The sequence below is a fragment of the Poecile atricapillus genome, chromosome 20, assembly GCF_030490865.1.
Source record: "Poecile atricapillus isolate bPoeAtr1 chromosome 20, bPoeAtr1.hap1, whole genome shotgun sequence".
In the NCBI taxonomy this organism is placed as follows: Eukaryota; Metazoa; Chordata; class Aves; order Passeriformes; family Paridae; genus Poecile; species Poecile atricapillus.
Genome location: NC_081268.1, coordinates 5,007,379 through 5,020,688, shown reverse-complemented (window position 1 = coordinate 5,020,688; position 13,310 = coordinate 5,007,379). Strand labels below are relative to the sequence as shown.

Sequence of the window (13,310 nt, the reverse complement as noted above, 5' to 3'; positions counted from 1 at the left end):
AACAGGACAAGGACACAAACGAGCTGAGGGTGAGTCCATGGTGTCTCAGTTCATGAGACCATCGAGTTAACAGCTAAAGTTGATGCAATTTCAGTTTTCAATATTTTATAAAGAGACCAAAATAAAAGATCTAAAAGCAGGGTGTATTATGAGGAGGAGAGAGACTATAAAGTGCAGAACAAACAAACATTCATTTGCAACTGAAAATGTATGAGTTCACAGAATTCCCTTGTGCAGACATGACACTGCCAAGCAATTCTCTCCATTTTATTAACACCACAACTCAATAACTTGTCAAAAACAATGGGCAAACGTGATTATTTTCAATGGATTTGATATTCTCCAATATAAGTCCACTTAGAGAAAAACAATTTGAAAGAAGCATTGGACTCTCGTAATGCTGGCTTGTTAAAAGCATGCCATGAGTTTAATGGAAAACATTTTCTGTCCAATAAAAATGTAAAATTATTTCAAAGGAAAGTACAGCTTAAAGTAAAAATGTTAGATTTTCAAAGGCTTCATTTCCTTCTGTGAAAGTGTTAAAGCGCAAAGAATAAAACTAGTATAATGGAAAAAATACAGAGGGTCAGTCAGAGTATAACAACAGAAATAAGCCTAAATTATATTATTGACAAAAATGCAATAATGAAGGCATTTGAATCTAAAAATCAATTTATATTTCAAAGATGAAGTTGTACTTCAATACAGTTAAGAAGTGTGTCTAACAAGAATCTCATCTTTGTGTTTTGTTATGCAGAGATTATTAGAGAGTTTTTCCTCACCCAGAAAAGCATAAAACCAAGGTAAAAAAGAAACAATTAATTCATTTTAATATTTCCCAACCACAGTGGCTCATTTTCTGCCAGTGTTCCAACATTTCATCCTGTATAGATTAACACCCACTAAAACAAATGTGTTTTTACTGCTGACCTCAGCAGACAAATCCACACCTAAAGAAATCAGTCAATATGCACCTTTATTGATCTGTTGGATGTTATTCCTTTGTAACTTCTGTTAATGACTCCTGCCCATCACCTTGTTCCAACACCAGCAGCTCCAAACTGAGCTGATTTAATCAGAACAGAGCAGGACAGAGCCACAAACTCTGGAGAGAACTGATGCCAAGCCTTTAGCACAGAACTCCAGCAGGAAAGATTCTGAACAACAGGGCAGGACAAGTTCACAGCAAGAGAAAAGACAGGAGAACAAGAAGGGAAGGCAATGACAGCCATCAAGCAGACAGGCTGCCACACATAATGCTGCAAGAACATAAAAAGTGGGTCAGAAGAATGGATAATTTCTGAAGAAAAGAAAGTGAAAGGCTGAAGGACATGAACTTGTATCAGGGCCTGAGTCGTGCACACACCAGGGACCATGAACATGTATGCAAACACTACGTTGTGCTATCAGGTGCTGTGAATTTGGGTTTAAATGCAAGAGTACCTTGCCAGGCTACTCCTAAACAAGATCTAGTTGGTCCTTAAATACAGAAAATCGGCAGAGCTGTTTCAGCAGCTGACACTGTATTAATTAAGTAAAAAATGCAAAGTCATGACCCAGAGGTGCCTAAGCTATGATGCTGATCAGCCACTGGAATCACAGAGTTTTGTCATAATTGCTAAGAGGAGGAAATTAATAAACTTTGAGGAAAGTTGCCAGCACATTAAGAGTTAACAGTTTTCAATTTATTTTTCTGCCTTATTAAAACTGGCACTTCAGTGGGATATTAGTCTGCTGAGAGAACAGACTCTTATTTATAACTTCACACTAGGCATCAACCATACATAATAAAATCAAAAGGAGGAAAAGAAGACATTTTAAAGAAAAAGAAATCTTAATGAAAGAAGGATAAGGCTGCCCTACAAACACCCAGACCCAGATTTCTGTGTAATATTTCCTATCCACATTGCCTTCACACACCTTAGTTGAGGCTCCCTTCTTTCCTCTTTATATTGTGCACTCACAGCATTTCCCACTGCTGCCAGGTAGAAATAAATCTGAGGTTGATCTGAAGCTTGTGTGGGAAGTTCCTGAAAATCCTCAGAGTGAACAGCAGAACAGTGAAAAATCCTGTGTGTGGCACAGCTTGCTGGAATAAACTTACTGCTGGCCTCCAACCTCCTCCCCACGATTTACCTGCACAAATGCTCCTGCATTAGCTCCCTTCCCTTTTCCAGGGGATCTGACTTCAAACCCTTTCAGTGGTTCACTCCCCACTTCTAGAATCCATCACAGATGGATTGACAGAAATGTCACATCCTGCACAATGTCCAGGACAGTACCTGGATCACTCACTTGCCTGACCGCCGAAATTCAAAATTCCTGTCTCACACACGTGTAAGGAGCTGTGGAAACCCATCCCTAGCTGGGTACCCCAGTGAGCTCCCTGAGACAGGTCCTACTGCTGCACTCCCCCTTTACAGGGAGCACCCAGGTACCCTGGAAATCCAAACTTTGGCTGGGTTGGTGCTGGGTTGTCTGAATTAGCACTTACAGTGCTCTGGTACTGGAACAAAAAACTTTACTCTTTTTCATCACTCTTGTTTTGACAAGGGATTCCTGTAGATTTTACTCTGGCTGGATGAGAGATCGAGACTTCAAAATAATTTCTGTAGGATTGTATCATTAGTTCAGTCTGACAGAAGCAGGAATTCTGTAAAAGAGCAGCTCAGAAAAATTGCAGTTCATAGTTTTAACAGCACTGAAAGAATGAGGGTAGTAGTACAAAGAATGAACAGCAGCCTGTCACCAGACTGGAAGATGCTGTGAGATGTGGAAGCCAGAATTATGCTCCACAGCTATTTTCAGGGTGAAGCACATTCCATATTGTACGCAGCAAATGAATACCCTTTATTTTTTCCTCCAGTAATCAAGATTCGTAACTATTTCCAGGGCTTAATGTTTTTGTTCAACTCCACCGTGTTTTACAAATCATCTTTTTCAGCAGACCATTTTATTCCAATCCCTGCTCAACTTGGCTACTTGGAGGTTGTGTTCAGAACAGATCTATGTATGGAACATAATTTACACTTACAGTCATATAACTGTGTCCCTGCAGATCACCTGAAAGAAGGTAATAAAACACTAATGGCTTTGGTAAACCAGTAATTTAATAGTTTTACTCCAAGCTCCAAGAGTGAAGGTCTCTTCTGGAGGTCCAGACCCACCCAGATGGTCCCTATTTAATGGGCACTGAAATATCCTTGCATTTCCACAGGTACCAACTGAAATTTCTTTCCTTGTTCAGAAAAGATACCTTTCAATTGTGACAAAAAGGCAACAATTTCCTTTCTAAGCCAAGTTTTCCTATTAAATTTCAACTTCTCCTGTCGATATCCTGTTAAGACAGCACTTGGCTTTTTAATATTTCGCCTGAAGGATATATGCCAACTTGTCCTTGATGTAGAAAATTTTAATTCAAATCAATACATGTACAAGGTCACTTTAAAATTCAATTAATATGAATGAAAAAATATGCCCCACAGTTCTGTGAGCTGAAAATGGAACAGTTGCAAGTTAAATACTTCTGTAGCTTCTGTTTTGGGCTGTGTAATAACAATGTACTTCTAACTTCCTTTTAACTAAAGTATACTAAATTCAGACAGTTAAGTTATTCATAAATCCCCTGCTTCCTAAAATGGCAAGCCCCAGAAGAAGGTAGGACAGGCAGCTGATTGAAATCAGCAATATTATGCAGCTTTTCTGACAAAGACATATAAAATAAAAATCTTCTTGAAATATCCCAGTTTTAAAAATATTTTGTCTATCACCAAGATAAATCTCAAGGAGCATCTGACAGACACAGTATGCCAAGAAAGGGAGAGGGGGAAACAGAATAATCAGGGAGGATGACTTAGATAATTTCTTCTAAGACTGCTAAAAAAAAAATTTCCTATTTAACACCAATTATAATTGGAAAAGAAGTAAGTACCTTTTCAAGTAAGTCAGAACCACGGTCCACATGAATTTACAAAATGAAAAGGACTAAAATTAATTTGCCATGCCAGGACTCTGCCTGAAGGAAACAGTTTGAAATCCCCCCCCAACTTTAATTTTGCCTCCTCACTGAAACTAATATAAAGTGAAAAGCTCTTTTATGAACCATTTTAACAACACATTAACAAATGTTCTTTCTTAAAATTTATTTAAGTTTGGTATCAGGAAAACGTATGCTGACAACATCAAGCTCCCACACTCTCTGAAATGAAAAATTCCCAAAGCTGCAGATTTCCCCTCAGGATTCCAGGGAATTTGCTGCTGATTTGAGCTGCAGCTGCTCTGCAATGCAGAGCTAAAAGAAAGAAAACATTATTTTCAGTTAACATGGGCACCTCCCTGCTTCTATAAAAAGGAGCACAAGTATGAGTGTGGTTTTTATTCACCTCAGAAATAAGGCAGCATCCAACAGGAGATGTAACCAAGCTACAGATTTCCAGCAAAAGGCCAGACACCTGCTCATTGCCATGGAACCAGCCATAAGCTCAGCCTCCCACTTGCAGATCCTTCTTACTAATCAGTACAATGCATGGAAATTGTATTTATATATACTGGGGAAAAAAAAAGGTTTTGCATTAAAAATAAAGTTTAAAAAAAAAAACCAAAAACAAAACAACACACAGACTTTCAACTAGATTATTTTTTCTCCTCATTTTTTATGTCTCATCTGCTGCTGGTATGGCTGCTTTTTCCCTCACATGCTCGTTATTCTTTAATGATGCCTATTTGTAAATAGCAAGATAAGATGCAATTAAGCCATTAGAGTCTAAATAAACAAACATACTAATTAGGTTCTTTACAAGGACTTCTTTTTTTATGCAAGGGCTGGAATTTACCTTTCATTAGTCTAAACTAATTGCAATAGCTCCTGATAAAAAGTCAACATAAATGAAGGACTTTAAATGCTTCCATTATATTAAGGATGAGCTGGCTCTTCTCCCTCGGTAACATTCCCTATTCTCTTAATAAGGCAAAAAAACTGTCACAGGAATATTGTTCAAAGGTTCAAGGACAGATTTTGCCAGTGGCCAGTCACACTTAGGGAAGGGTCACACCAGTCCAGCATTGCTACACAAGATGAAATGGATTTTGTCTCTTTTTTTCTTTCTAAATTAGAGCACAACCAGGAATTTTACAAGGATGAAAATGATGTCTGATCTTCCACAATATAAATCTATGGGAATATCAATACACATCTGAGAGCTTTGGGCACAGTAACCCTGTGGACAGAGCAAAGCTGAGGACATTTCTCACAAGTCTTTCTCTACTTTTTTCTACTCTTGTTCCCTTTTCCAAATGGAAAAGGCTCTTCCTTATCTTCCTTGTTCTTCATTAGACAAGCAGAGAATACTTTCCCATTTACTTGACAACCCCTGCTCAAGTACTTTGTTAATTCAAGACATTTTTCTTCTGCCCATGCCACCTCAACCACTGACTTAACGCCCTTTAAATGCTGATTTTAATGCTTTTTAAATGCTGGTTCTCCATCTTAAGGCACAAACTGTGAAGCCACTGCAGTCACAAGTCCCACTGTGAGCTCAGGAGTGTTTCCTCCAGTTCAAGCAGATCCTGAAACATCCCAAGAGTTCCCTCAAACACCAAAGCTACTGTCTCCAAGGCAATAAATCCTTACATGAATATTAATCCTACAGGCCTAAAAATCAGGTGGCCAAGCCACCAAATGTGAGCACCAGAGCTGCATCCCTGCCATGAACCTGTGTGCTTTTATCCTGGGCCTGCTGAGCACTGCTTTCCTGCTAAAACACACGACAGGGAAGAAGGAAGGCTTACACAGCAAAGCACTTTGGAAATATGGAATTGTTTTGAAAATAACAGCACTGAATTGTTTCCAATCAATACAACATCGATACCAATTTCAAATCACTTTGCAAATTCCTCCTCACTCCTCCCAGTTCTCCAACATCAGGGTCTCAGGCACAGAAATCAGTCTGGTGCTTTTCTTAATGGGCAAAGAATAAAATTCAGCATCCATTTTCCTCACAAAAATAATAATAGTTTTATGTAAAACACTAACAAACAACAGTGAGACACAAGGAATTATTCAGTTTCAGAGAACAGATGTCTGGACTATTTGCAATTAATACAACCCACTGCCACACAATCAGACTGCTGCAAATGCCGGGAACAAGATCTGAAAGTTCAAATGCAAATGCGTCTGGTTTGAAGAAGAATGAATAAAACTGTGTAAAAACCTGCTTCATATTTTTCTATGACAGATATATTAAAAATCCAGGCAGCAGATAAATTCATAAAAATTCATTTAAAAGCAAATATTTGTAAGATAACCTGTAAAAAAAAAAATCACAACCATGATTTCTGACCCGAGTTTGGCAGAAATAATTCAGTTTTTTGGGTTGCAAGTTACTTACACATATCATTGTGCTTTAGCAAAAGAAATTACAGAAAACAGTTCCATTATCTAAAAATATATTTACCCAGTGCTTGTAATTTCTGTAGTAGTTCTTCACAAAATTTGGGATAAAAAAGAATTAAAAGACAAAATAGTTCCCAGACACAGGAAAGAAAATAAGCTTCTTCCCCAAGTAGGACTGGATAGGTAAACAATGCTAAGGAATTCATATTTTTCAGCTGGAAAAGTAGGGCTTAAGTTTACTGTCTTCTAAAATCTTTCTGTTTTTAATGAATAAATTGTACACAGGACTTGTTTCACACAAAAAATATTCTGAATATTGGTAACAGAAACAAGGTATGTGAAACAATCACAAAATAATTTGATTATTATAGTAGGAAAAAGAGTGTATCTAGGAATACAACTAATCATTCAAGGAAAAAAAAATAGTTATTTTCATTCATTAAAAACTAGTGAATGTTTTCTTAATAGGTAAGGTTTACCTATTTACAATTCCTGGCAAAATCTCACAAAAACCTTAAGGAGTCCACAGTTCCCCTGTGCTGCTGCTGGAAATTAATTTTGCATAACACAGTTATTAGAGCTGATATATCCTATGTTTAATCTATCTTATACACAGTGCTATTAAAAGATTAATTGAAAAATCACTGGTGAAGACTGGGATTAAACAGCACCTTGAAATGCCACAATAAACTGCTTTTAAAATCGGACGAGGATCTCACACAGCCCTGAAAGGTTTCAATTATTTATGTGTTTGGTCTGTGTAGCATAAATCCAGACTAATGAGGTACAATTGCTGTGTATAAATCTAAAACATAAAAAAACCTCCTCATTGTCTGGAGGCAGCAGTTCATTTTTCTCACAGAAGTTTGCAGGTTCTGGTCAGGGAGAGCCCAGCTGAGCATGAGGGTCACTCGCCAGAAGAGTTTGACCAACGGGCTCACACAGCTCCTAATTATTCCAGAATTCCAGAATTGCTGGGGTTGGAAGGGATTTCTTGAGATGATCCCATCCAACCTCCTGCCCAAGGCAGGGTCAGCTGGGGTAGATGACACAGGAACATTTCCAGGTGGGTTTGGAATGTCTCCAGTGCACACACTCCCTGGGTTCCTCTTCCAGAGCTCTGCCACTGGCCATGGAAAGAAGTTTGTCACAGAATATTCTGAGTTGGAAAGGACCCACAAGGATCCCTGGGTCCAACTCTTACATGAATGGCCCATGAAGAGATCAAACCCACAACCCTGGAATTAGGGGCACCATGCCCGAACCAAGGGAGCTCATCTCATTGTTCCTCCTCACACTGAAGTGAAATTTTTTGTGGTTTCTTTTAGTTTATGGCAGTTACTCCTTCTCCTGCCACTGGGCACCACTGAAGAGAGTCTGGCACTGACTTGACACCTCTTGGAGATATTTCCATGGATTGCTGAGATCCCCCTCAGCCTCCCCTTCTCCAGACATACCCGGCCCAGCTCCCGCAGTGTCTCCTCATCAGAGAGGTGCTGCAGCCCCCAGATCCTCCCTGTGGCCTCCGCAGGACCCTCTCCAGCAGCTCCTTGTTCTTCTTGAAGAGGAAGACATCTTCTTGAACCACCAGATGAATCTTAGTGGTGCAAGTCCCACCTCTACAGCTAAGGACATAAACAGATTTCCACGTGCACATAAAGTTGTAGAGTCTGGGGCTGAAACTTTCTCTCTTGGATCTTTCTCCTAAAGATAATTTGTTTGGCAAAGGCTCTAATGTTTCTTGAGTTTCAAAGAGTCTTCCAGGCCTCCTTTCCCCTTCTTCCTCATCTCCCTCCAATCGTTTACACATTTTTAAGATATGGATAGTGCTTACCAGTGCCTTTGAAGATGAATGCATGGGTTTTCTCTGGTAGATGGAATGACTGTGTTTAAAGATGTTATAAAAACTGGACCTTCACATCAAGAACCTTCACAAGATGCCAGGTGTGCTATGAACAGTCCAGGGACGAGCAAGGTTGAGATTGTAAAGTTAGTTAATTAAGTCTGGGCAAATAGTATGGCTGTGAAATATTCTGAAATAAAATGAGCATTATCTGGAGCCTTTGGCACTGAGGTAAACCAGACTGCTGCAGGGGAGCAGCTCCACATGTAACTTGGGCCAAGCTCAGAGTGAGAAATCACAAGTGCTGAAGAATCCTCCCTCCTTCTGGGGGAGGTGCTCTTCACACTGCCCATCCCACAGCACCTTTTCCACTGAAGGATCTGTGGCTGAAAACAGCAAAAGCTTTTGTAGCAGTCAGGGCCAGATGGAAAGTGCCATATTGGCAACATCAACTGAGACAGATGGGGAAGAGGGAAAACCTGGCTAAAAGAAAAAATTATAAACCCATCCCACAATCACACACAAAAATACTTTAAAAACAATCTTTTTGATCTCTGATCCAAGGGAAATATGCACACCACTGGTTCAACATGGGGCTGGGATCTTGTAGAAACAAAAATGTCCTTGATTTATAGAGCAACTGCCACATGGAATTCACTCTGTTCCTGCTGTTTGTGAAAGGCGTTTCCTTCAGGCACCTCCCAACCTTGACTCTTCCATCCAAGATAATTTACTTTATTTCCTAATTGTGACTGAGACTTGAAAAACATCATCTATTTCCTGACCACCTCAAAAAGCCACCAAAAGTGGAAGGTACTTCAGTATGCAAAGTAGGGCTCCAAGTGAATGGAAAATGTTCCAAAGTAAGGAAGCAAAACCAGACATTTTTCTACAGCAAAACAGATAAAACACAAAGTCAGCTTAAAAGGAAATGCAAAATCTTCTAAGACTTAAAACTTCTTAAGACTGCACTGATGAATTCCATTCTTTTCTGGAATATACTTTTCCACTTGGTGAATCCAACAATTGCAGATTAAATGTTTTAATGCCAGCTGTTTATTTTAACCTCTGACTCAGTTAATCTCTTGTGAATTTGTGGCTGTTCAAAGAAAGTTAATAATGAGATGTTAGTTGATTAATTAAAACTAAATGCAATTAAAATACTTAAAAATTAAAAATAATCACAGAAATAGTTGCTATAGGGAAATTTCCATGAGAAATGTGAGATGGAAAACACTGAACTGGCCTCAGTTCTTCCTCTGTGTATGTGGTGTATTTTCAGATTTTATTTAAAATTTGGCAAAATAGGTGACTTCTGCCTTTCCTTAGAAGGAAATCAGCATCCAGCTGCCACAGCATGGACTCCTCTTCCACTTTGTTGTCTTAGAGCTTTGAAGACTTCTTTTGCTGTAAGCACAACAGCTGCCTGTAAAAATGGATGTGAACAATAGGTTCCTCTGCAATGAAATCTTGCTTGGTCAGGCAGAAATAAGTTGAATGTATTGGACTTGTTTATCTCAAATCCAGCCTTTACTGCTCATTTACTTCAATGGCAAATTCTTAACTTCATCATATAACAGAAATCCACTGACCCAAGAGCAATGTGAACAAATCTAAATCATATTGGGTTTCCTTCTTCTTTTCTTCTTCACAACATTCTCTTCCTTCTTAATTATCATGATTAAGATTCACTCATTGCCAAGTCTGCAGAAAACCACAGTGAATATTTGAGTTTGTGCTCATATTTCTACAAATTTAACAATAAAGCAATAGATCTTCTGTTTAGAGGGGAAATTGTTTTTATCACTTATTTGCCTAAGAACAAGAAAGATGCTGCACTGCTTTGGCAGATGATGAATGATATGTTTCTGGGAAAAAAAAATCTTTAATAACCTGCATTTTTGGGACACTAATTCAACCTGTGAAGAAAATCAACTCAAGGGATTAAATGATCCAACTTACCAGAAGCATTGCAGAGTTTCCATTTGGCCGGGAGAGCTGAATGGACATTTCAGGGAACATCCTGTCAATCCGACTGATCACATCATCAACGTACCTACCAACCAAACCAAACAGCAGCATTAACACTGGGGCTCTCTCTCACACACTCAGATGATAAAAACTATGATTTTTAAAAACATTTATCCTTTTTAGAAATTATCCTTTAAAAAAATTATCCCTTTTAACCCTGTTCATTGGACTCTCCTGAATCAATTTCTCTCTGCATATTTTTCAAAACCACATGCAAACAATAATTCAAAAAGTTATTGATAAGAGGAAACAAACCAAAGCCCTCTGCAAGTTAGTCTTGAAAATCAATTACTCTACCCTGAAAAACATGCACTCACTTAAATTTTTGTCCAAATCTGTCAGCCTCAAACATCTACCATTGTATTTCTATACTTTCTCCTTAGCAGGGTTGAAGGACACATAATTAAAATTGCTCTTCCAGTGTAGGAATTCACAGGCTGTCATGTCTTTACTCTCTCTTTGATAAACTTAACAGATAAAGGTTTTATCAAAGTCTTTGTATGATTCTTAGGGGTGTTTTTTCTTCCCTGAATCTTTCCAATTTATTTCATGCACTGCTGACTCTGAAATTGGCTGGTAAATTCCAGATGTTTCTCTGGAGCAATCAAACACAAAGGTAAAACAAGATCCTTTCTGCTGGGTGTAATCCCTGTTTCTGCAGGCTAAGGTGAGCTGGCACACAGCAGTCCTGTTCCCTGGGATCAAATTAAGAACCTGCATTAACACTGAAAATGGCCTTACAGAGACCTTGTTTCCCAGCACACCTGCCCCCAGCCATGGACATGCCACTTCAGGCACTCCTCTGGACACATTAAAATCCAAATATTTGCTTTAGCAGAGTTTCCAGGACAGTCTGTATTGTCTGTGCACCAATCTGTCCCCATTTACAAACTCTGCAACTCAAGCAGATCCATGAATGAATTTGTAAATAAAACTGTTTTCATGCTAATCCACAAATGTACTCTGAAAAAAAAGACTTTGGGAAAATTGGTTGCCTAAGTTAGATTAACAGTAAGACTCAAAACACCCAAAGCTAATTATTTCCCTTTAATCTGCTTAAACAAAGGCAAGAAAAAATGTTGAATTCTTGCTCTTCAAAGCACTTCAGTTCTAATGTTAGCGCTAAAACCTCCTGGACAACAATGAGGTGCTATGCTCCAATTGTTACTTTGCAAAGGATTAAAGCAATCAGAAAAAATACAACCAAATCAGGAGAGCTACACCTCCTCAGCTGGTAAAGTCAGCTTTTAAAAGTAACCAAAGAATGAAATAAGTTATGACAATTTTGCACAAAAACCTTAATCCACACTTGTCATTGTGCAGAACAAAGTTCCTCCATTCACTGCAGTGACTCATTAACACTTGGTGCTGATAAGCAAAGCCAAAAACATCCAGAAGCCAAGAACTTCCTCAGCACTGGGGAAGAGGAGGCACATCAGACACTGCTCCAGGAGGAATAAACTACACATGGACAGCACAAATCCAACTCATTTCAAACACTGCTGAATCCCAGACTGATTTCATACAGCAGGAGAGTTTAAACTGTTTTATAAATGCCATTACCCCAGGCTCTGCAAATAAATTAATCTCTTGCTTGGGGGACCAGGGATGGCTGCCTGTGGTACAGGCAAGGAGGGATTCTGAGGTTATGAACATGTCGTGATGCAGATTTTTCCATAGCTTAAGTTTTCCAGTTTGCCAAATTTTAGGCAATAAGAAGTTAAAACAAACAAAATAAGAAGTTGCAGAAAAGAAGACACTCACATAGCCAATGCATTAAGGGAGGAAAATTCAAGTGATTTTAAATCATGTGAACAACAGTTGGATGTGAGCCTTTAATCTGCTTATGTCCTTCTGAAAATCCCAGTGGACATGTACACTCATTCTTTGAAAATGGGATCCAGGCTGGCTGGAGGTAATCAATTCTTCAAAGTCCTTCTTAGATATGATTACTATTAAGTGCAAAACCTGTCTTGACCACAAGGCTTAAAATATGACTCAAACCCAACAGTCACCCTGTACCACGTGAGCAGTGTAAGGCAGAAGAGGGAATTCACAGGGTTGTGAAATCTTCCCTTTAAATGAAACCACACATACAGCAAACCAGAAATCTAATCTACATTAACCACCCTGTGAAAGCACTAAAAGGTGAGTTACTATGACTTTTTGGGCTTAGACAGCTGTTAATTTTGTACCACTTTCCATAGATCAATTGAAAGAAGAAGGAAAATGAAAACCACATCTCCAGGAAATGTGATGTTTTACTTTGGCAGCTCTATCAGGAGCATCACACAGGGAACCTTTTCCTTCTTTTCTCAACCAATGGGATATCAGAGAAGATCTCAGAGAATCAGGAAAAAACAGCATTGATGTATGCAGCATTGTTTTGTGCCCCTATGCCCTCTTTCAAGTAGTCATCAGGCTTTCCTGAGCACTCACCAGAAAAAAGATTCTTCAAAAATACATATATAGTTACTCATTAGCCTGACTGGATTGTGGTCTCAAATACAAAACGACAAACAACCTTATCTAAGGCAAAATTCTTCTACAGATTTGCCCTTCTGAGGGAACATCCATTAAAACATCTTGTGAAGTGATGGAGATGAGAAATCAGATGCAGCAAAGTAATGTAAAAGTGTAACTGATGATGACTTCAGAGAAAACTGAGGAACACATGATAAAGAAGAAAGTGCACTCCTGAGGCTGTCTGGAAGAAGGGTAAGAGGAAAAAGCTGGAACTTATTTTGTAGAACTGAAACACGTAAATTTACTGCCAAAATAAGCAATACTTAAAAAATTTACACGTCTCTGTCCAGTTTTAGCTCAAAAATATGATAGTTCCTATTTATGTTACAGAACCTCTTGCCCAATCTCAGAGAAGCAAAGCACTTGAGGATGAAGAAAAGTCTAATTTTACTTTGCCAACAAGCACTTCTAACTCCTGATGTCCTTTGCACATCTCAGTTTTCTCCTACATACCAGAGATGATGGCTGGAACGAGCATTTACAAACCCAGATGAAATAACGCAAAGCGGGGAAAACCAA

General features: G+C 38.8%; 1 protein-coding gene across 1 annotated transcript in view; it reads right to left on the bottom strand.

Moving 5' to 3' along the window:
• The window catches only part of MED27 (mediator complex subunit 27), an 83,363-nt gene that overhangs the window by 16,585 nt on the left and 53,468 nt on the right, over positions 1-13,310 (bottom strand). Inside the window, exon 4 of the mRNA XM_058853624.1 lies at positions 10,197-10,290. Coding sequence (XP_058709607.1) covers positions 10,197-10,290 — 94 coding nt within the window. The remainder of the gene's footprint in view (positions 1-10,196; positions 10,291-13,310) is intronic.